Below are 24,114 nucleotides of genomic sequence, written 5' to 3'. Positions count from 1 at the left end.
GCAAGCGACCACTGAAGGATAATAGGTGCCATTTTTCTCTCTACATAGAACCTGTCAATCACTTTCCCCTTTTAACCTTTTAACAAATCCATGAATAACTCAGTATTGTTAGAGACCCCATAATTTGACCTTTTTCTTTTGTTCTGAGGATATATGGATATTGTGTGTTTAAAAAATCTTCGTAAAAAACAACAATCATTGCAGTTCTTAGATAAATATGTAGGGAAGAAGCCTGCTTTTACGGTCTTTGGTCATTCTGGCCCTGTCAGCCTCATCAAACCTGTAAATCCAAACTCCAATATCTCCTTCCTGCCTGCCAGTAGCCTCCACATCTTATCTTTTGAGCTTTTCTGCTCTCTTACATGTGAATCCCTTAAATGTCATGGGCTCAAAGACCATATGGATTGATGGTGAAGCTACAGGAGGTGGGTGACATTTGGTTTTATTACCATCAAGGTTTCCTTTATTGTCAGCAAAAATCAGAGTCAAGCCCAGGCAGCACATGCCAGGAGAAAATTTTGGGATGTGCAATAACTTTGCTGGATGTCTAATTGGCTTATTTAAGAATAGTTCCTAGGATTTTCCCAGGAATATCAGCTTTCATCCACATTATCTGAGGTTATGAGGCAGTGCCAGCCACCATCAAACAGATGATGGAGGTATTTCACAGCAATTACATGGGTTACCTTGTAGGTTTTGTTTTTGAAAACAAAAAGAGAGACAGATAAATATTCATGCTGGGCTTATTGCTTCATGTACTATACAGAATGAATTCGGTGCAGACCACTGAAGACAGCCACTGTGGTTAGTACATGTCAAGCATGTTGTGAGCGCTTCGACAAAATAAAAAATGTGCTGAGATTAAGAGTTTATGTGCACAAAAGAGCACACAAGCTTTAGAGGAGATCCACAGGTCAAAAATCCCCAAATGTTTAATTGATGACTTGACTCTACCTCACCCCGATAAAAAAACAATGCACTTATTATATATATATATATATATATATTTTAGGTTGAACATCTAACAACTAAAAGCACTGGTTCTATACAGAGAAATCCAAACTGAGCTAAATTAAAACCCGAAAAACAACAAGACCAAACTCATTCACTCCTCGCTGTTTGTCCTTCTGGTGGCCGTGAGAGAATCAAAACAGCAGTGGTAGATGAGAGCAGAATGGGTTTTCACATGCTGCGTGAGGCATTGCAAAAGTAAGTGTTTTCGGCATTTTGAGCATAAACTTTGCACAGCAGTTTAGTGAAGAGTCGAAAACCCTCTGGGAAATAGGCGTGGTGACTCAGTTTACCCTCAAAAAATGTTGCAATAAGTGACACCAGAAGTCGATCTGTAACTTATCATTATATCATTTTGTCTTGTGCCATGCTAGTAGATGTGCGAAGACATCTGGGACTCCTACAGAACAACCCTTATTTACCAGGGAGCTAAGGGGAAGTATGCAGTGGGTGGAAAGGACTGCATCATGAGGTGACGTACGTGCAGGGGAACATAAAATCAGTCATATGGAAATAAATTTGTTTCTAAAAAATGCTCTTCTCTTTGCTCACTGTTAATCAGCCCGTCCATCACAACAGACTGATCTGTGTGCCAGCACTCAATTCACTTTAACCTCAATCCTTGCTTACTACAAAAGTCTAAGGAGGCCAATAAGGTTGACTGAAAACTCAGAAAAGGTCACTGTTGTTTATAAAGAACAGATACAAGCTTTATCATAGATGTTCCTTCTGCAGAAAACATGGCATCTGATGAAAATCTCCCTGAGTGCCCTCATGTGGATTAGAAGTGAGGAGAACATTGTTGTGGGTGGAGGAATGCTGACGAGGGGCTCAGCAGACATGCCCCATCCTGATTTAGAAGCTATGGTCCACTGAGAGCAGGGAAACACCATGACTGTTTAAACCAAGATAAACCCAGAGTTCAGTTTACACATCTTAACACCTCGTGTAGACAGCAAATGTCTATTTAAGTGTCACTTGTCACAGAACGCCATGACCAACCACCGAGCCCTTATTAACAAGACTGTAGTGCTGTACCATTTGCTGCAGTTCACCCTTAATATTCTTAATCTGCCAGTTCTGCATTTATTCCCACAAGAGAGATGCATGTTGGGATCATTATGTGTATATTAAAGGGCACTCCACAGGTTTTACACATGAAGATCAGCAAACAAAAACAGATATATGTATTTTGTGGTTTAGGGGGAGTGTTGTCAGTTCTTAGAAAAGGGGTTATCTCAGGTTGAGACTTTCAGATTCTACAGTAGAAACTGGGGGCATGGAGTTTCATTAACCAGGCAGGGAAGGTCCAATAAAAGAGACTAATAAAAAAAATAAGAACATTTAATTAAAGTACATTAATTATACATTTTTAAAAAAAGAAAACCTACACAACAACATAACAAATTGAAGATTAAACTAAAGTTTAGTACAGTCATGCTCTAGTCATTTCTAAAGCTTAACACATCTCAGCAGTCTTCGCAGATTTTAGATTCATACATTTCAGGGGTTTACAATATAGTAAAAGTGAGTGGCTTTTCATGAATTTGAATATTTAGGTCAACTCAGATACTTGTCAAGAGGCTTTATTATCATGGTTATCCTGCTTTGTTGTTATTCATAGTTCAATAAAAGTATACTATCGAGCTGCATTACGGGAAATGTAGGACTTAGTGTTTTTGGAGTTTGCCCCATACTGCAGACTAAAAGTCAGGACATCTCAGGCTTTTCTGCTTCGATTTTGACCTATCTTTTTCCAAGCAGTCTCTTATCAGTCGCTTTACTATATAGAAGTGCAGTACTAAACCCCTGGAGTGCCCCTTTAATCGTAGATTTGCTTACTAACACCAGAGATAAAAACCAAACCTTTACTGAGGGGAATTCTGCTTTTATATCGGCTGGCTCCCTTTCCACAGGTGAGAAAAATGAAAGGAATGAGAGGAGAGGATAAGGAGCAGACAGGTGACTCAGTAGTGTGGAGTGTGTGTGAGCCTGGCAGCACCTCACTCAACATTGAAGTGAACTTTATCACAACCCTTCTCTCCAGACAAAACACACAGCACCAAACAAGGACAACACTGTTCCAAAGTTGCCTCTGTGCACCCAAACAGCACATGACGGAGTTGGTTAAGGCATGGTGCCACAGAAAACAAACTGTGATTTACATTCCTCCATGCACAGACCACATTTTCTCAGTTATCTGTGTTATTATGGCAAAATAAACTTTGCATTGTTCTGCTCTAAATAAAGAGAGCAAGGCATCCCACCAAAAATAGATCTGAAGTGACTAAAAAGTGGCTGCAGAGCAAAGTGACACTGTATATCTTCATTGCACACATAATATGTTTGTGTACTGTGTACAGAGTGGTGTGATTCAGTGCAGCAATTCTAAAACCATTGCATGACATTGATGTGTACCAGGCTGGATATTGATCGACCACATCAATAAAGAAAAGAGAATTAAAAAATAGCATGTCATCTGTTTTTCCACTCCGGGAGAGGCTGAGCTCGGCTCCACAGTTCTAGCCTGCCTGTCTTCTTTCACCAGATGTTTCTGCAGTGGCTTGATTCATCCAAGAACCAGAGGTTTTAGAGTTGAAGCTCTAATTCCCCACACCTGTGTTCGGCCATGGCTAACTCTTTATTTGTTCTGCAGCTAGTCCTCCCAGCTCCTGCTGAGCGATGGCTACCACCAAATATAACAGACAAACAAGCCAGAGAGGCCTGGTCTGGCTTCGCTGTAGGCTAGAAGCAGCATATTTTTGTGCTTCAAGGAGGACATTGTTAAGTTCACTAATCTTGCTAATCAATGCAAAAATCAATATTTATAAGGAAGTAGTAGTCCACAGGGAAATGTTTAGGTAAAAGTTGGTGAAAAGGGCTCCTTACCTTGACAAGTTCTCTCATTGGTCAGCAGCTTGTAGCCTTTCTTGCAGCTGCACTCAAAGCTGCCCACTGTGTTTCGACACACATGGTCACACCCCCCATTGTTAAGACGGCACTCATCAATGTCTGTGAACAGAAAACCATCAAGAAGAGTCACAAAAGGAAAGGAGAGAAAATTAAACTTAAATATGCAATACGTGATGTTTTTTGCCACTTGGTGGCAGTGGAAACAAGCTGCAAACTCAACACTAATATATTATTCTTGTTCACTATCCTTTTAGCTCCGTTTTGGTTTCGACCAACTCCTGAGAAAAAGAGCTGGCCCTTTAGCTGCTAAATGCACTACTATGTTAAGTAACTTTGTCTATCGTTCGGTGCACAGCAGGTTTTTCAAGCTCTGCAGAGTCGAGTCATAATTCTCCCACATGATCTATAGCTCATATAAATATACTGATTATATTAAGCAGCTTTAACAAAAATCCATATAAGTTTTCCTGAACCGCCAGGTGGAGATAGTTAATGGTGCCATTTCTATTCAACTATTGACAACAGGATGATTATGTGTAAGGTTGTGCTGCAGGAACTGGAAATGAGCTTCAGGGATTTCCTTACTGGCCCTCAGAAAGGCCAAAATCAGTGTGTGTGTGGCTGTAATGGGATGCAGCTCTCACACAGTAAAGACTTGTGACAGGAAGACCTCTAAATCATTATTGTCCATCTCCCTCTGGTTACTCTGCTCTTTATGTCTGTAGCCAATACCAAATCAATATATCATGTGTTCATCCGTTCTTTTGATGGTGCTCTGCCTTGGCAAGTTTGTCTATACAGCTCTGATTAATTCTGAATCATGATCACAAATGAGGCGTTGGTCTCTTCAGGGAGTCTTCATCATCTGGTTGAAATAAATGCATCAGAAATTGAATAAAATAATCCCTTCCTTGCTCCATCTTTGTCTCCGTTCTTCAGAAGTGCCTGGCCTGCAGCAAGCGCCTGTCTTCTTGTGCCAGAGCTGCCTGGGTTTGTTATCCTCTTAGACCAAACTAATATAAGCCAATGTACTTTTAGCAAAGTTGTTGGTGTAACATTAACAGCCGTAGAAGGATGACAGATTGCGATCCTTGCAGTTCTGGAAACACAGATTGTCCTCATTCTCTCCAAATTCATCTAACTCCCCTGGCTGTCAGTAGTGCCTTTGTTTTCTGTGTCTTAATATAATGTACAGTTTTTTGTTTAAGATTATTTTTTTTGGCAGTTTTCAAGCCTTTTATTATATAGGACAGACAGGAAATGGGGTGAAAGAGAGGGGGGCTGCAAGCCTGCAGCCGCTGACTCGAGGACCTTTGGCCTCTTTACATAGGGCGACTGCTCTAACCACTCAGCCCCCGGCCGCCCCATAATGCTAAGTTTAACTCTAAAGTTTGGAGTTGATATTATTAGACATAATGTAATAAAAACCAAAGCTGCTACAGTATGCAAGTTGCCTGAGATGAGATTGCTCTGCCAATCCCTAATAAGGCAGGTGACGATAATGTAGCGGAAAAACGTCTAGAAAAGAGGTAACATGTTACTGGAAATATGCAGCTGAAAAGCAGAGAGTAGTGTAAGATTGTTGCCCCAGTAAGGATACGACTATTATTAGAGCACTGGGTGTAAAACAATCATAGTGTAGTCTATAAAGAGGGTGGAGGATGTCAAAATTTGTGATAATTCCTGTGAGCTCCAGGTGGAGAAAGTAACTCCAATGTGCCTGGCAACACGGCAGTGCTGGATATTCATTTGGTGACAGCTGGACAGGTGTGGTTTGTGTGATCATGCTTTACCTTTGCAGGTCTTGCGGTCCGGCTGCAGAGTGAAGCCAACAGGACAGCTGCAGCGGACTCCTGTCACTGAATCATGACATGTGCTATCACAGCCGCCATTGTTCACTGCACAGGTCTCTGCAGGGAAACAAGCACTCACAGTCAGACAAACTCCCACAGAAAAATACCCCGTAGATGGATGCTGTCTTGACCTATTTTTTTCTCCCCATCAAAACAGTATATATGCATGCTGGTGGCACACGCATAATTAGAAGGCACACTATTATAGTCAGCATTCATTTTCTATCTCCAAGGAGCCAAGGATAAGAAGCAGAGCAGGCGTTCAGATCCTCAGTAGAACATAGGAATGAAGAAGGAAACAAGAAAAGACAACAGTCATAAATGCAGCAGCCGATTAGATTAACACAGAGGGAGTTGAGAAGAAATAATAAATACATATAAATCGATACAGGCATTAGGAAATATTAGATGCAACACAGCCAAATGAAGGGTTTCAAACATGTTCACTATGTGTGTTAAAGTACGTAACTGTGTGTGCATGTTTGCATCTCTTTGGTCAAGGTGAATTATGACCTCTAAAAGTAATCTGTACTGCAGGACATCTGTCTACCCTCCATCATGAGGGCAGAGGTTTGACTTCAAGACAGATACAACAAAACAGCCACATTTTCCTGTTTTTTGACAAAACCTTCCAGGCATTTTGGGGATAAAAAAGCAATTTCAGCTACCTTGCCCCTGTGTTGGCTGGACTGATTTGAAAAAAGGGAGGTAGTCAGTGAAGACAGGATAGCTGAGGTCTCTTCTCTAGACAGTGACAAATTTCACTGAGACTTTCATTTTAAGCAACAGTACAGGAGAAATGTGTTCTCACATAAGAGAGGCCGGTGTGTGCCTTGATAGATTTTGGCAGCTTTATAGAACGCCGAACACACGTCAGAACAAAAGTAAAAATTTAAAAAAACGTTTGCAACCTGAAACAAACTTGCAGGGAGATGGCAGCTCACACGTGGCACTAAAGAGGGAATGCAGCTGCACTGTTGTGTTTTTTTTTTTTTTTTAAAGAGAACGAGGATCCCTTTGGGGAAACACCTAAGCCTCTTTACTAACTCAAAGTGCCTGCGGCCGCCATAATGGATCTTTGTAGAGCTCTAACTCAACTACACTGTAGACTGGAATTATACATTAAAGCCAAGCAGGTGCTTACAATGATGTAATTTTATGTTTTATAGTTTTTTTTATAGACAACAGTTCAAAACAGTTCAGTGGATGTTATCGCTGAAGGCAGAACATGATGCATCAATATAGAGTACATTAATCCATGAGGAGATTAAAAAAATAAAGTTAACACTTGGGGAAAACTGGGAAATGACTAACAACATTACAAACACTATAAAAGGTGTCTTAGGTTACAAGACATTTAGCAGTACTTGTGACGCCCTTTATATACTGCTGAATATGTTCTCGGCTGGTTTCAAATCTTAGCCCCTGCTTCCCTTCCTCAGTGCACTTTGAATGCGTTTAATCCGTCATCCTTTACATGAGACAAGTTTCTGCGAGTCTTACTCATGCATTTTACAAAGATTTTCTTTTTACAAAAACCTCTATTATATCCTTGACATGTTTTCAACCTCAAATTAAACACTTTATAGCAGTGTTTGTCAACTCTTCAGAGCTGAACTCTTTTCTGTGAGGTGTTTCCATTATGTTTTCCACTCCCTGTAGTTGGCAGAACACAGTGATTCAGCCTCTGATCCTTCACACGAGAATGATAGCTCACGATGAAGTATTGGGCAGAGGGGGGTTTCTTCCAGTTAATGCCCAGTCCCAACCCAGGCTTGAGAGCGTAGAACTGCGTGTGCACATAATTGCAAAGTGTGAGCTGAGACAGTTGGCAGACGAGACGATAAGACGGTGTCAGGACATGCCTCCAAAACGCTTAGTCAGGCAGCCATCTCACCAAACTGTAATGATCATGTGTTAAGAGAGCAAAGAAATATTTCTGACATTATGGTTTTGTGAAGACGGGGGAGAGAGACACACGCTCTGGTATGTGTGTGGTATCGGGTTGGGACCCGCAATTACAGTAACAGTGGGCGGACTTTTGTAAATATTCTCCAATATGACGTGTAGAGTGTTTGGCCTAATGGTGAGCTTCCACAGTGAAGGTTTCATACAGTTCAGACAGTGCACATACTCTTTTAACAGAAGCCACAGGATTTCTAGCTGCAGCACTTCTTGACTTACATCAGGGCTGTTGACAAGCGACCCAAATGCAACTTGTCATCAGCTATTTATGACGACCGCAAACAAAATAAGTCAACTGGTGGGTGGACAGAATTCCCAAAAAGGCACAAGGCAGAAGTTCCCTGGGTGGCTTTAGTGAAAAAAAGACACTGTTTTCTTGACCAAACAGCAAATGTGCAGCTAGTGAAGTTACTGAAGGTACAGTAGAGTTGTTATCAGACAAAAACCTGACTAAAGCTGAGGTTAATGCGCTCTCAATAACACATACCACACAATAAAAAATAAATAATAAAACAACTGAGAACAGTTTGTTAATGTTCTCTACAGGTGCAAATGTGAAAATAAACCAGAAAGCTGGTTTCAGTGTGATACAGAAACACAGGAAATCAGGAAGAAGAAATGATAAAGGAGGATGCAAAATATGCATCTGGCTCCTAATGTTTCTATTTCTGAGGGGGGGGGGAACTAGGACACAAAATCCTGAAATAGGTCAGACTGTTATATTGTGGCATGAGTGAAACTCAGTGTACAAACTATATAGTTGTAACAACTAGTAACTTAACACACTTTTGTTTCCCTTCTTACCTTGAACAGGCTACTCCTCTGAGAACAGTCTCTTACATGGTATAATTAAACCGTAAATCTCTTTGAAGTTTCATGGTTTAATATATCGTCATAGACTTATGAGTTTATTTCTCTTGGCATCTTTGCCATATCTATTAAAACACAGCTCATCCTCAAAATTGGTCTGAATTGCATTTCTGAAGTTATCAAAATGCAAATCGTTTCTACCATATACTTTTTTTCTCTCTTTTTTCTCTGCACAAAACATGCTCTATTGTTTGTTTACTGCAAATGTATTGAAAGGAAATATTTTTGGACACAAAATAGAAGAAGAAACTGGACTGTTATGACGTGGATTTATCTCCTGCATCTGATTACTTTAGGAGATAAAATGACATGTGTATGAAAGAGCAAGTTTAGAAGAATTCTTCATTTTATCTGTTCTGTGTACACCAAAGCTAATGGGCCGTGATGGCGGTGTTTAGGAACACCATGGCTGAGTGTTTGAAACAGTACATGCTCAATTTCGCTCATTTCAGTCATATCAAAAACGCAAATTAAACCAAAGTCTTTGGTCTGCCTCTTGAAAGCCATCACAGTTAAATAGTTTTGGACTCTCGACAGAGGCTACTTGCATCTTTATTCGGAAGAATGACTGAAACTGCAGAAGAAATGTTGAGATCCTTAACTTGAATCTACTAGTGTATAAATGTGTAAATATTCCACTACATGGATGTAAGTTCTGTATTAAAAGTCCTATCAAAGTACAGAAGTATTATTAGCAAAATGTACATGTAAAGTATCAAAAGTACTCATTCTGCAGAATACTTCCTGTAACTGAAGTTAATACTGATGCATTAATGTGTGAGCAGCATTTTACTCTACTGACCTAGTTTTAACCACCTTATATAATGTTAGGTAGTGTAGTTTAGTTGTTGCCAACCTACAGGTTGGACCCCTCCAAACAGACACATAAAACTGAAGGAGTTGCGATATGATTAATGCAGTAGGTTTTAAAAAACAAAAACAAAAAGAAGCTGCTACACAAATCTGCATTCATTTTTCTTGGATTTAAATCTTTTTGGTGAAATATTGGATAATGTTACCTCTTTGGGTCCACAAACAGTTATTTAAATGAAACCATCTGAGAAGTTTAGAGGGGAAATCACTCCGTGGCCTAACAACGCATAGACATCTGAAAGTTGACAAGGGGCCCCGCTGCTTTATTGTAAGGGGTCCCAAGCCAAAAACCTTGGGAGCCATTAGTTTAATCTTTTATGTATTGTATTTTTTTTAAGTCTTAATCTAAAAAGTTACTACAGCTGTCACATAAAAGTAGTGGAGTGAAGAGGACAATATGCGTCTCTGAACTGTAGTGGAGTAGAGATATAAAGTAGCATAAAATGGAAATATTTACAAGGGATAGTTCGGATTTTTACCTACAGTAGATGGCATCCGTACCGCACCCAGTTTGTAGAAACAGACAGGAGTATCGATACAGAAGCTAAGCAATATACTGCTGTTGACAGGGGAAGCAGCTAAACATATTTTAGCCACATAAAAAAATGTGCCTTACCGTTAGACTGCCCTTTCCGTCAGGGAAGTGAAGCCGTTATATCTATCTACGCTTTCTTCAACATCAGCAGACTCTTTTGACAAAAACAGCCACAGAACATGGGAGTTTATGGTCTACCACCGCCTCAATCAGTTCATTTGTTTGTCATTACGTGACTTTGGTATTTCAACCGAAGTCACACAGTAACCCAAGGAGACTAACCGATCGAAGTGGCGATAGACCAGAAACTTTGGTACTCTTTGAGTTGAAATGACTGTTTTTGTCAACTGAGTCTGGAGGCTTCGAAAAGAAAATAGAGCTGCTTCAGTTCCCCATATGACAATAAGGTAAAACAGCGAAAATATTCTAAATATAGCATACACTAATGATTTTGACTTTTTAAGGTGGCTAAAATAATTTTAGCTGCTGCCCCTGTCCACAACAGTATATTGTTTTGCTTCTTTGCCTGTCCTCTCTGCTTCTCCAAACTGGGGGCATGCCGACCCCCATCTTCTGTAGGTAATGCACAGACAATGAATAAGTATCTCATATAACCCCCAAAAACCCAAGAACTATCTGCTTAAGTACCTCAAAACTGTGTTCAAGTACAGTACATGAGTAAACGTACTTAGTTCCACCACTGTCACACTAACTGCAAGCAGAAATATGCTTTTGACAAGAATCTTTGGGGTCTCATCGTTACATAATGACACTTTTAATGCAAAGATGACATTGTTTGAGATGTCTGTGTTATGACAACTTGACATTAAGTAAGACAACATAATCATAAACATATCATAAGAGGCCTAATTATCAAACTTAAAGAAACTATTTACCTCTGTTAACATTATACTAAACTGTCATCAGTCGTTGGCTTTGACATTGGCTGTCATTAGACCATTATAAGTGATAGAATTTGGACTTGTCATTAAGCTGTCATTACATGTTAAAAGGGCAGATTGATGACAGGGAAGACAGTACAGAGCCAATTTACAGAGTTTTGAAGAGATAGCTTTATTTGTTGCTAAAGTAACTGCTAGCTGCAGTTAACTACTGTTAGATAGTTAGCTTGGTTAGCTGTACAGCTAGCAATCATACAACTTTACTTGAGGTCAAGGAAAATAATCATGACTTGACATGAATTATAATGGTGAGCCATTGTCAAAACCAACCGCTTACGACAGTTTAATGTAATGAAAACACATAATGCTGAATAGTTTCTTTAAGTTTGATAATTAGGCCCCTTATGATATGTTCATGACAGGTTATGGTGTCTTTCTTAAAGTGTAATTCCGGCGCAAACTCATCCTATAGTCTTTTTCAGCAATTATATACATCAAATAAGCCATCAAGACAGTTTTTTACGTATATGAACTATTAACGGAAGAATTCCGGAGAGTCGCTAACAGCCGGATGTGGCTAACATTGATTAGCTCGGGGCAGGACAGTGAAGGCATTAAAACGTCTTTTTAAACCACTATTACTGCTCAAAATAAAACCAAACCTCCGCAGTAGCATGATAGGAGCCTATACACATAAAACAAAGCACCAATGAGCTCTTTCCTTTTGGATTGCATTTGGTAACTGACTTGAATGGACTCTACTATAAGAGGAGCTGGTACCGGGGCCAGTTGGTAAGTCTCTACGTTGTTGGTGCTTCGTTTTATGTGTAGGGACTCTTATCATGCTACTGCAGATGTTTGGTGTTATTTTGAGCAGTATTAGTGGTTAAAAAAAGCCATTTTAATGCCTTCACCATACTGCCCTGAGCTATCCAGTGTTAGCCACGTCCGGCTGTTAGCAACTCTGATGATTTTGCGCCATAATTACACTTTAATGTCAAGTTACAGACATCCTAAAAAATGTCAACTTTGCATTAAAAGTGTCATTATTTAGAGAATTACACTTAATGCCAACGGTCATAAACATTTCTAAAGACTCCTTCATGTTCATGACAGGTGTCATATCAAGGTTATGACAGTGTCGTTATGCATGTCCATATATCTGTTTCTCTTTAAATAACGTTCATACTGCTGGTCAGAAACTCCCAGTTTGCAGCTGTGTTTTGAAAAGGTGTGGTTTGACACGGGCAGTGGTTGTTATTGAGAGGGCATTCACAGAAGGAAGAGGAAGGTAGGGGAAGGGGGAGTCAGAGGTCAAGGGTCAGAAGGATGATGCCCCTGTGGGGAGGGGAAGGGCCTGATCAGTGCCTGTTAGGTTAGCTTCCTCTACTCCCCACACCCACAGGCCCTCAGAGAGAGGGAGTCAGAGGAACACATATTTACCATTGGGGAACAGCTGTGGGGCTGCCTGGGACTGGACACTCCTCTCCCCTGCATGCACGCACACACCCACACACACGCACACATTGTAAAAACACCACTTTAGTTCTCTGTACACTTGAACCACGCAGCATTCGAGTGTTATGTAAATCATGAGCATGTGACAAGAACTAATCTGATGTACTTTACAGTATATCAGCCTCATTCCTAAAGTTAATTATTGGGCAAGACTTCCGGTTATTCCTGTCACTGAAGCAGCGTCTGTGAGAGTTAGCAGTATGCTACATGTGTATTCTCTTTTGGGAACATAGCCTGTCACATCTTAAATGGGATAATCCAATCATACCTCTGTTTTCTACTACTGAGTGATGTGGAGACAACCTGAAGAAGTGGCCTTTCAAAGCATACAGTAGCATATTTAGTTACTTTTTTAATTCTGTTGCTACTGATGGTGAATCAATGAATGATCCGAAAAAGCTCTGAAGCTTATCAGTACTCACAAGGGGTACAACCGTTCAACAAGTCCACAGTTCGTCTTGTATTGCAGTTTTGGGGTCAATCTCTGTATTTTATCATTTGCAAGAATAACTTTTTTCTTCCATCCAGACATTTCATAAAACATGAATTCAACAAATAATCTTCAAAAGCAAAACTGTTACTCAGCATGTTAAATCCTGACTTAAAAGATGATGGCGCATCCCCAAATGTTACATTTTCACCTCCAAATGCCATCTCCAATGGTCTCAACACTGTGTTCTTGCCTTTTAGCTTCAGTAAGGGAAAGGTAAGGGAGAATGCTGCATGGACACAACCTACCAACTTTTGTTTCCTTATGGAAACCCTTAGTAATAAATCAGTGTTTTATTAATACAAGCTTGTGTATTTAAAAGCAGACATAGCAGAAAGGTCAACTATTTATGATTCATCTTCTTTTGGTAGATGTTGGAAACTATACCTTTGCTGACAGGAACGAACCCTTTTCATTTTTGGTTTATGACACAGTGTTGTTTAAGCTACAAATTGAGTTCAGCTTGACTGTTGGTGCAGCCGCAAGGCGCTGACCTAACCTTGACCCTCTGTAAATCTGAGAAAATGAAAGGTTCAATTGCAAAAACAGATATTTCTGTTTTCATTTATTGTATAAAATCATGTAAATCATCTAATCATTTTGTGTCCACTTGACTGATCAGATTTTTCCCCTCTTTATCCATAAATCATGTTTTTGTATTGTGCACTCAAGAGAATATCAATCAAACTAGTGTTGGTTTATTCACTGTTGCAATTGCTTTCATCTGTTTTTGCAAATTAACTATTTAAATGCTAAGCTTACTTAGTTTGTTAAAGCTATCCAAAGCCACTTGTTTAGGTTGTCCTCTATCCCTCAGCAGTAGAAGGTAGAGGTATTATCACATCATTCGAATTGACAGGTTGTGTTCCAACATTATTTATTTCTGAAACAGCTCCAACAAAAAGAACACACTGGTTTAGTAAAGAAATAACTGGAAGTTGCTCCCATAATTCGTTGAAGGTATAATGGGGCTCAGAAAAAGGTGGATAGCATGGATGAGAGTGACTCATCTCTCCTGAATTAAACAAATCGTTAATGTCCATTTATGCCCCAGGAGGTGATAATGACATGAGTGAATTACATATTATGTTGTTGCAAAAGAAAAGACAGCCTCTTACAGACAGATTTTCCAAATCCTAACCACAAACTGATGATGACAGATCCTCATCTAAAATGAAAAGGTGACATCAAGGCAAAAGTGTTACCTCGCAACATGCAATCATGCAAAAAAAAAAAAAAAAAAAAAAATCCACACAGTGCAGACAAAGTGCAATTTTTGTGTTTTGTGTGTGAGAGGAGGCTTTTGCTAGTTAGTATGAGCGCTGCAAGCCTCGACAGACAGAGCGAGTGGTGGTTAGTGCTGCAAGCTGAAAGATGGGGACAACCAGATTCTTGTCTGCGCTTTATGATGTCTTTTATGGTCAGATCATTTCATTATTAAAGTTGTTAGGCTGCTATGTCAGGTCTCCAAGCACTGTCAATGGCACGCCGTACAAATGTATGTGTTATTATTATTAAATATATTTATAATTTTACTTTAATTGATTGGCTTTTAATTTTGAGAAAAAATTGCCAAATTTGCCAAATGAATCCTATTTCCACAGTGCACTAGACTACATGGCCCACATTTAGTATGAGGACCATGTACTCGCCCATGTTACAGCAGAGGTGACAAACTGGGTCTTTAACCACATCGACCAAATGAAAAAAACCCTTTTGAGGGTCTAATTATAGATTGCAGCAAGGTGTTTATACTTCCACTTTTTTTAAATTATGTTTGAAAAAATATTTCAGAATAAAACACACGTTCAATCCCTGTATTTAAAATACGTCTCAGGCCCTGTGGATGTCAGAATGACCAATTCAGAGCTCCTCTGAGGTGCTAGATGAGGAAGCAGAGACTCAGCTCTGAGAGTAGCAGGTCAACACCACAAAGCATGCACAGTTTACATCGACTGCCACAGTTCGACCAACACGTCCCAATCCCAACATGCAACATCAAGAAACAACGACTCTTAGCAGTTAAAGAGGACAGAGAACTGTGAGGTACATCACCAGCATGAATGCACAGACCACCCGAAATAAGAGCACAGTGTGTTTATGTTATGGGCATATGCATGTAGACTTCATGTGTTTACATGCATGTGATGCATGCATGCTGGATGTGTACTGTATGTTCTTGCGTGGTTGTTTGTATAGCTTTCTGTTTGTATTATAAAATGTATCTCTTGCTCTCTTTCTGTGTGTGTGTGTGTGTGTGTGTGTGTGTGTGTGTGTGTGTGTGTGTGTGTGTGTGTGTGTGTGTGTGTGTGTGTGTGTGTGTGAGTGTGTGTGTCTGTGTTACTGGCATAATGTAGCCAACTCTTCAGATGATTGAACTCCTGAGCATGTCTGCATCTGCCTGCTATTTGTGAATGTTTATGATTTGCTGAGCTAACAGCATGAATGCTTCCACATGATGGCTGCTCCGTTTCTGATACCTGAACTTTCTTGATGCACAGACAAATAAACCTGGCTTTGTTAAGACGGTTTCAGTCAAATAATCTTTTGAGTACCTAAAAATTTTAAAGTTTGAGTAGGTGATTGAACAAATACCTCTGAGTGTGTGTGTGTGTGTGTGTGTGTGTGTGTGTGTGTGTGTGTGTGGGTATGAATGAGAGAGAAGAGTCCATAAATTCCCACCTGCAAAATGCAAGGTATCAAGAGAGGTGAGATAGGAGGGCGAAAGAACCAACACTTCGAAACAGAGCAGCAAATGTGTCAGAATTCATATGAAACACCCCACAAGATGGATTGAGCAGTGAAGCTACAGCATACTGAAAGAACCAACCAGACTAAAGCCACCGACGAGGCACGAGCTGTTTTGTAATTATATTTCTTTCGGCTAGAGTATACAGAGACTCAAATTTTCACACACGTTTCCAAATCAATAGTGAGGTTAAAAGGGAGGTTGCGTTTACTTTGTGTGGTTGCTATGATACCCTCTACACCCTGTACATCATTTACTATTTCCGAACACAGTGGCTGGTAATTAACAAGACATGCCATGAAGACAACGTGTAAAAATATGTTGCCATTTTTACCTTGTTTGTGACCTTTAAGACTTTTTTGAAACTTAATTGAGGGTAAGAATATGAGTTCCAAGAGAAACAATAAGTTTTAAGCCTTGAAATAAATAAAAATTAAATGCCTTTCCTTACAACCGAGGTAGCTATCATATTCCAAAAAAAAAAAAAAAATGTGACTGTATTTTAACCCGGAATATCAACTTGAAATGTCAGTGAACACTTATGCAGCTTCTAAAGTGATACATTTAAGAAGACCACAGTTTCAGCATGTGTTGCTTTTGAATAATTTTTCATGGTGGAAACCCTCTAAAGTTAACGGTCCTAGTGCGCGGTAGTGGTGCCTTACTGACGTTCTTGTCATTCACTCTCCCGTCAGTGGTTCATTTGGCAGATTGTTTGTTTTATTGAGGTTTTATTAACTAATAGAGTGTCTGGGAGATGGAGCGCCCCCGTGTCGACCGCAGAACAGCCCTGCCTCCACCTCTGTAACTCCAAACTCTGAGGGGGAAATCAGAGATTTTAACTGGCTGACTGCTTCCTAATCTGGCACACCCAATGTACATTTGCTCTGTCTTGGGAATAAGACAAGCTAAGACATATAATTTGGTTGCGGCCAACTTTGTGGCGTCCCCCTGGCCTAGCAGGGTACAGCAATAATGACAGGTTGGCTGACCAGACCTTGACATGGGTCTGGCTCTCATCAGGTCTGCGGTAATAAAGGGGATCCAGAAGCACTGAGCTAATCAGCCGCGACTTAAACCAAACTCTCAAATTTAACAGCTACTGAAACCGACCAACCACCTCACCCGTCTACTCTGCAGGCGTAGCCTCTAATTCTATTACTATGTTTGTCTTCCTGACATTGAAAATATGTCCTATCCAATAACTGCAGCCTCCATTACAAACCCAGGTTACGAACTCTGCAAAGTGCATTCTGAATTGGTTTAAATGGGTTTGTACAGTATGCAGAAACTATTAATGACATTCTGGTTAAATAGCTGGATAAAATAAAGTCCTCTCTGAAGCAATGGTCAGTTTCAAATGTTATTGTTAATGTTCCATGACTGATGTTAAATATGCAATCCTGCATGGCTAAACCCAATCCATACACGTTTATGGGAACCTGCGCTTTGACTGTAGTTCGCCTGCAGATCTCATCGTATGCCCTTCAGAACGGTTCAATATGCCTGAGTGGCTGAATGATTTTTTACTCAACCTAAGTCAACTGAGGCAAACACTGATAAATGCCAGTGGAAGGTTAGGTCAGATGTGTGAGTTAATCCCCAATGGGAAGCAGTGAAGGAGCTGACCCAAGGGCTAATAGAAGGTGTGTGTCTGACTGGGTGGCTGAGAAACAGAGAGGAATAGGGAAAGCTGTTGCACTGTGTCCAGAAAAGAAGAGGAAGAGGATGAGGAGGAAGAGAAGCCAAAGCAGATGCAAAGACTGAGAGGTTATTGGAGCAGCAGCAGTAGAGGGGAAAGCACAGAGGGTGGTAGCCTTTTGTCCTTGTATGTCACAGATCAAGAGAGAAGGTTCAGGTGTACAGCTACTGTAACAAGGTCTGTTGCATTTTATCACAATAAAGCTCATTTCAAAAGGTAATTCAATTTGCTGTCGGAAATCGGGAGCTGAGTTAATCGTACTTCTACATTTTCTCATTAAAAAGCCATTATTCCTTGCCCTTAGTAGTTGTATCGGGGTGAAATGACTCACCTACACAAGTTTTTCCATCGCTGTGCAGGACGAACTTCATGTGGCACGAACACTTGGGGCCATGGTCTGTCTCCTCACAGATGTGCTGGCAACCCCCATTACCGTAGTTACACGTCACTATCGGAGAGCACACAGTTAACATAAACTGTACACACACAGGATAATACACACTTTTTTTAATATGGAAGTTAACAGTAGAGTGGTGACAAAAAAATTAGGATGTAGAGAGGGGAGCAACGTGCAACAAAAAGTTCCCAGCTAGAACTTCAGGATAATATACACTCCCTGTGGGCCACATGCTCTGTGATGTTAATATTGCAGGCTTAGACTGCATTCAGTCCAGAGCTTCAAGGAAACGTACTCTATGTAAAGCTTCCTATATCAAAAGACACAACTCAGCCTGCTGAAAACTCAAATTACAACAGATGACACCGGCAAAACCCTTGTTTAGACATAAAAAACACAATTAAATGAGACTATAGCACTGTTTCTACTTAAAAGCTGGACTTGGATTAAGGTCAACATCTGTATATCATAATGTGAATAAGGGCATGCCTTGATTTGCCTAATATTCACCTCAACTGGTGAACTACAGTATGTTAATCACATTTATCAGTCTCATGACTTTATTCATTCATCACCCCCCAGACTCAATTTTGCACTAGAGTTACACATAATCACATTTTTAAACTCTCCACCAGCCGCTGAAGTGACCGTTCAAATCAGGCGATTGCTTGGCCTCCGGTATTGCTGCTTGCAGCTTTCTTTAGAACCGCTCATCAAACAACTTCACACTCGACACAGCACTTGCTTGGGTCCTGAGCAGAACATCTGCCATGACATAGTTGCGTCCCTAGCAATCAAGCTGCAAACTCCGGGGGATAAAAAATTAAGCCAAGGCAGAAGTGCCAAAAACTGCAGTTCCGGGAATGGCCACTTGAGGCTGGCTCCAAAAGTACGTCAATCTCTGTAGACCCCCATGTTAAAATGCCCAACTTCACAGTAGAACTCAAATGTTCGGAGCCTGGTACAAATAAACAGTTTTGGTCCCAATAGATAATCTCCCTGTTCATGAGAACTGTACAGGGGGTGGCATTTAATTTACTCACCCATTTAAACTGTTTTAAGGATTAAAGTTCTGCATCATTAAGGGCATGAGCGCTTTAAGTAACAGATGGGTGTCATCACAGGTGGCCAACAGACACTATAGACATTATTCAGCCTGCCTCAGCTCCACCATGCTCCGCCTTTTGGCCCATTTTCGTAATAGCCGGAAGTTAGGCGACGTGAAGCACTGCCAAGATGGTGACGTCCGGAGCCACTGGGAGTCACCCACTTTGAGCTTCATTTAGGCTTTACAGAAACCTATGGGTGATGTCACAGAGACTACAACAAAATGTTATTCAGTCATTTGTTAACAGCTAGCTATTTGGGACCAGGCTACTTCTGGGAACAAAAGCATTCATTCCGAAAGTTACATTGCAGATTCTTGAAATATTTTGAGTTTGCTACAATAACATCTACATTCTTGAATGTACTGTAGCAAGCGTTGGAGAGCGAGCTGTACCCAGCATGCCATTCGGCAGTGTCTCTCAATACACTACGCAGTGTGCACATGAGGAACTACTAATAAATACGTCCTTTGGATCACAAGAGCTCGCACCCCCACAAGAGCTCGCCCCCCCCCCCCCCAATGTGTACTGGATCGCGTGAACGGTTGTCGAGAAAATCGGACAGAGATTCCTCCCAATTTAGTTAACTTCTGCTGAATGGGCAAAAACTTTAAGTTCATTTTTTAAATTTAATTTAGATTTCCTACAAACAGTACAAGATATGTACGTGTCTGCAAATCTTTAACTGCAAATACATTTATTTGCTGGCGGGCGAAGGGAGCATTAACCGTGGCACCTCTAACACACCTTTGATGACAGAGTGAAAAAGAGCATGAATGAGCCGAGGCTTCCACCGCCATCCTGTCTGCACCCTACCATCCCAGAGCCTTTTGCCCTTTTCCTGGGCTGTCACAGAAAAAAAACTATAGAATAACACTTCTCCAATCCTTATCCAAACACAGACAAATCCCCCATCAGCCCTGGCCCCAGCTCTGACAGGATGATCTCCGTTGCACAGCAACAGGAAGTGTGCGCTGTCCATCAGAGCAGTCCCCTTCGAGTAACCTCCACACTTGCCCTGGTTGTGTAAATGATCGCTCCTTATTTGATAAACATGTTTTTCTTTACGAGGACTATTCATGAGATTAGTCATGGCTTGGCAATGTAACTTAAATGTCAGTAGCCTACTTCAGATATGTTAGAAGGCATCTGTGGAATGAGTACAATTATCCATCATCCGCAGGTTTCCAACCCCAATCACCTTTGCATATGTGTGTGTGTGTGTGTGTGTGTGTGTGTGTGTGTGTGTGTGTGTGTGTGTGTGTGTGTGTGTGTGTGTGTGTGTGTGTGTGTGTTCCACGGAGGGACACTATGCTTCAGGTTGACATGACTTACATTTGCAGTCCTTCATGTTACGTGTAAGCTGGAATCCAGGTCGACACTCACAGGAGATGCCACCCTTCTGTGTTTCCCTACAGATGTGTGCACAGCCGTGATTCTTGTCCATGCAGGTGGGCCCCTCCTTTGCGCCTTCTGATTGCACTGTGAAAGACACAAGGAGAGAGGTGGAGAGAGAATTTATCTCTTAACTGCCTTTACAGATTATGCGCAGTATTTGAAAGCCAAAGACTATTCAGTTGAGTTAAATTAGATGTCACAGAGCTGGTCTGAGGAGTAAAAAATGCTCAAATGCCTGTCACGCTTCCCAAACCCTGAGTCGCATATATGCCTACTGCTGGTGACTGACATGCCCAGTACCCCTTAACAAAGATTCAAGAACTTGTTGGAACATGCTCACTCCGTTCAGGCTATAAAAAGGAGGCTGCCTACAGAAGGGATAAAACTCCCAGCAGGAGCTGATCCCATAGACCTGTAATTTTAATTGAGGTAATCCCCCATAAAGAAAAGAAAGAAAAAAAACCCTCCTTGGTTAAATTCTCCCTGCAGAGATCAAAGGGGATTGCACTACAATAAGGGGTCAGTACACATTTCAATGAGCCATCGAGGTTGTAGCATTTATGTAAAAATGTGACAAACCTCCTACACAAAATAAAGATACTGGGAAAAGAAAGCCTTTCATAATTATTTTATAAGCATGGCACACAAAAGATAATTTCTGTGTGATGTATAAATGCTTCATGAAGAGGTCATGTTCATGAGAGAACAGACACCTAGCACGCATTTCCATGACTTGAGACGCTCATGTTATGAATAATTGCACAAGCAGAATCTATGCTCCCTCAGCCTTTCTCCGTGCTGAAATAAGACAGCTGCATTCGCAGAAAGAAGACTGATATTTGACTCATAGGATGTGAAATCCTGCCACTGCTACAGATGCAGTGTTAAACTCCAGCACTCTGGCTCATTAAAAACAAAACTGATTTTCTCTGACTGTTTCCTCCTCTTCTGGCGAACAGGGAGGCAGTGAGCACGAAGACATCTCCATTAATGTCTCATTAAATCTGCTGTCGCAATGAAGGGTGTTTGGAGGTGTAACTTTCTTCATTAGCAAACTTTTTTTTTGCCATGAATGCAAGTATTTGCATATGTGTGTGTGGAAGTGTCAACACCTAGTAAAGCTCATATAACCTTGTGCGCTCTTCCTCTAAAGTTCAAATGTTGTGTGTCAGTCTGGAAAAGCGCGTGCCGTCATATAGTTTCTGTGTACCTGCCTCGAGGGCTACAAGGAGAAAACTATCTCAGCTTGACAGAAACATGTTCTCACATCATTCTGTGCTTAATTACTTATTTACGTACTTTAACTCTTGCCACCATAAAGTCATTTAATTATGCCTTCTTGTTTTCCATGTGATCTGCCAAGAACTCAAGCTGCCCTTATACACATTTCCACTTCTGAGTCTTTCTTAACTTCAAGGAGCTGAGGACCTAAGTTTGATAGCCAATTCTGACCTCCTGGTAAATACTTTACATCACTTTGAGTCTGTCAACAAGTGTCACTAGGACATATAATCCTCTCACACTTTCCTTCCTGAGCTCTAGTCGTGGTTGCAGACAGGGTGGACTATGAGACGCAACTGTAACTGCAGCAACAGCCCTCCATGATTCATGAAGATGGACCAGTGGTTCAGCTCTGAAGGCAAAAAGAAACAGGCACGGCAGGAATGAGTGAAGTGATCATGAATGAGCATCAAGAGAGCAGCTGTTGTAATGTGCTGCAAATTTCACAGCGAGTCATGTGAATATTTAAGCAGGATATGGAATTCAGTGGTCCCTTTCCTTGTCTTTGTGTCTATGTGAGATCAGAGCAAGAAACAGACATCTATGAACTTAACAGAGGATTGAGTTTCCATCTAAGTAACCCCAAAAGACTAAAGATTACTTACCAAGGTTGTATTATACATCCCAAAACTCACTTCACTCTCCCTTTATTTTTATGCAGCCCCTCTCCCGCCAAATACTACAGAACCATCCATCAATAACATATAATGTCGGACTGGGGCCAGAACCTGGGCCTTCATTCCTCTGAGGACCAATAAAAGCCAAAGTGTTGACACAATGGCCCTTTTCTCCTGGCCAGGCCTAGCTATCATCCACCATGTGCAGTTCCCTCTAGTTGGCTGCCAAAGGCCTCCAGTTTTTATCATTAGTAAATGATGGGAAGCAGAAAGAAAAAAATCCTTCCATAAGGAGGTGGATGGGAAAGTTAAGGAGAGAAAAGGGAAAAAACTCTGGATCATATTTGCTACGATCCACTAAAACAATCTGCTGACCCATAAAACATAACTATATATAGAAAGTATCACATGTCGCTTAATATGCACAGAACTGGTCAGAAAATATAGTCCAAAGTCTTGGAATTGAGAGGGAGCCTTTTTAAACGGCTACCGAAGGACTGACCCGAACGAATATGGGTTTTCACACAGCTCAACACAGACAGGCAACTCAAACTACTGCACTTGTGGTAAAAAGGGAACACTGCGATTAACTAAGAAGAAGAAGAAGTGGGAGTGTTCCCTTTGCATGGGAGACACAACTTTATCCTCACCAGGACAGGTTGTGACCTCTAAACCCAGCACTAAGATGTGAGACTGCTGCCAGAAGTCTATAATCAAATTTTTCCCCATTACACTCAACATTAGCCTTTGTGTTAAAGGAATAGTTCGACATTTTGGGAAATACGTTTAATATCTTTCTTTCCACTTTCCTGGCTAATTTATCTTAGCGTAAAGATTTTGTTTGCTTAATCCATGAAAAAAGCATTGCAATAAAACCACAGTGTTGTTTCACACGTTCAAATGAGAATGTTAATTGGAGATCTTAAAATATAATTTATCCTCAATGTTAGATATGTATAAAGATACCGACAAAGCCTTCCGTATGTGCTCATTTCGCCCATATTTGTGCATTATTTAAAAAAAAGATTATGGATACTGACGACACTGAGCAGCACCAACAGAAATCATAGAGGCAGTGTAGCCAATAGTTTAAGCGAGACATATAGGATTGGTCAGAAATTATAAAAAATCTATATGATATTACTTTGCCAGAGGGATAAACAGTTACTACGGAACAGCTGGTTAAAAAAGTCAAAAAGTCAAACTATTTCTTAAACAGATCCAGATATCCAAAAATCACATGATTATATTTACAGCAATTGCCTTTCTAGAGTATTTAATTGCATGCCAAGAGTGATGTGGTGCATTTTTCATTTGCCAGTTTTTTGTGTGTTTATCCTCAAAATAATCATTAAAGCCCCTGCACCTTGGCTTGAAATATATTTTCCTTTGTAGCAAAATGAATGGCTAAATAAGAAACAATCAAAGTAAAAACAAAACAAGTTATTATTCATTTATCAAGAGTTTAACAGTCAAAAACTCCGCTCAACAACCCACTAACCGCCATAAGATTCTGATTTAAACGTTGCTCAATCCTGATTGGTGCTTGGAAGAACGTAGATCACCTTTTTCGATCAAAACAAAACAGAAATATCTCATATGAAATAAATAAATACAATAGTTCTTACTTTGGCAAAAAAAAAAAAAAATCATCCTCTCAATCACAAAGTCGATTTAGAATCCTTGACTCATTTCTAGTGTGAAAGCATTGTTTGGATGGTTTGGACTTTCAGAACATTGACAGGAAGTTCTGGCAGGCTACCATGTTGTAAGAGTTGGGACGCCCCTATAAAGAACAGCTCAATACAGCGAGGTTGAGCAAGAGAGCGATAGCTATCACAGCAGAGAACAAATGAGCAGTTAAGTTGTTAAGTGGTAGTAAATGTACAATGTAGGTTTCAGTTTGTACATGAACAAATGCTGCAGCTCCAAGA

The 24,114-nt window shown here is 40.5% G+C and overlaps 1 protein-coding gene across 2 annotated transcripts in view; it reads right to left on the bottom strand.

Annotated features, from left to right (window-relative positions):
• scube3 (signal peptide, CUB domain, EGF-like 3) overlaps positions 1 to 24,114 on the bottom strand; it is an 83,960-nt gene that overhangs the window by 12,309 nt on the left and 47,537 nt on the right. The window contains exons 5-9 of one of the 2 annotated variants that reach the window (XM_083920065.1): positions 20,220 to 20,366; positions 17,713 to 17,829; positions 12,366 to 12,413; positions 5,718 to 5,834; positions 3,901 to 4,023 (exon numbers count right to left, since the gene is read on the bottom strand). In XM_083920065.1, coding sequence (XP_083776191.1) covers positions 3,901 to 4,023; positions 5,718 to 5,834; positions 12,366 to 12,413; positions 17,713 to 17,829; positions 20,220 to 20,366 — 552 coding nt within the window. The remainder of the gene's footprint in view (positions 1 to 3,900; positions 4,024 to 5,717; positions 5,835 to 12,365; positions 12,414 to 17,712; positions 17,830 to 20,219; positions 20,367 to 24,114) is intronic. The other variant, XM_083920066.1, reaches the window with a different exon arrangement.

Source organism: Echiichthys vipera (genome assembly GCF_963691815.1).
Source record: "Echiichthys vipera genome assembly, chromosome: 9".
Classification (NCBI taxonomy): domain Eukaryota; kingdom Metazoa; phylum Chordata; class Actinopteri; order Perciformes; family Trachinidae; genus Echiichthys; species Echiichthys vipera.
Note: the sequence above shows the minus strand (reverse complement) of the source record. Positions and strands in the feature narration are given on the sequence as shown.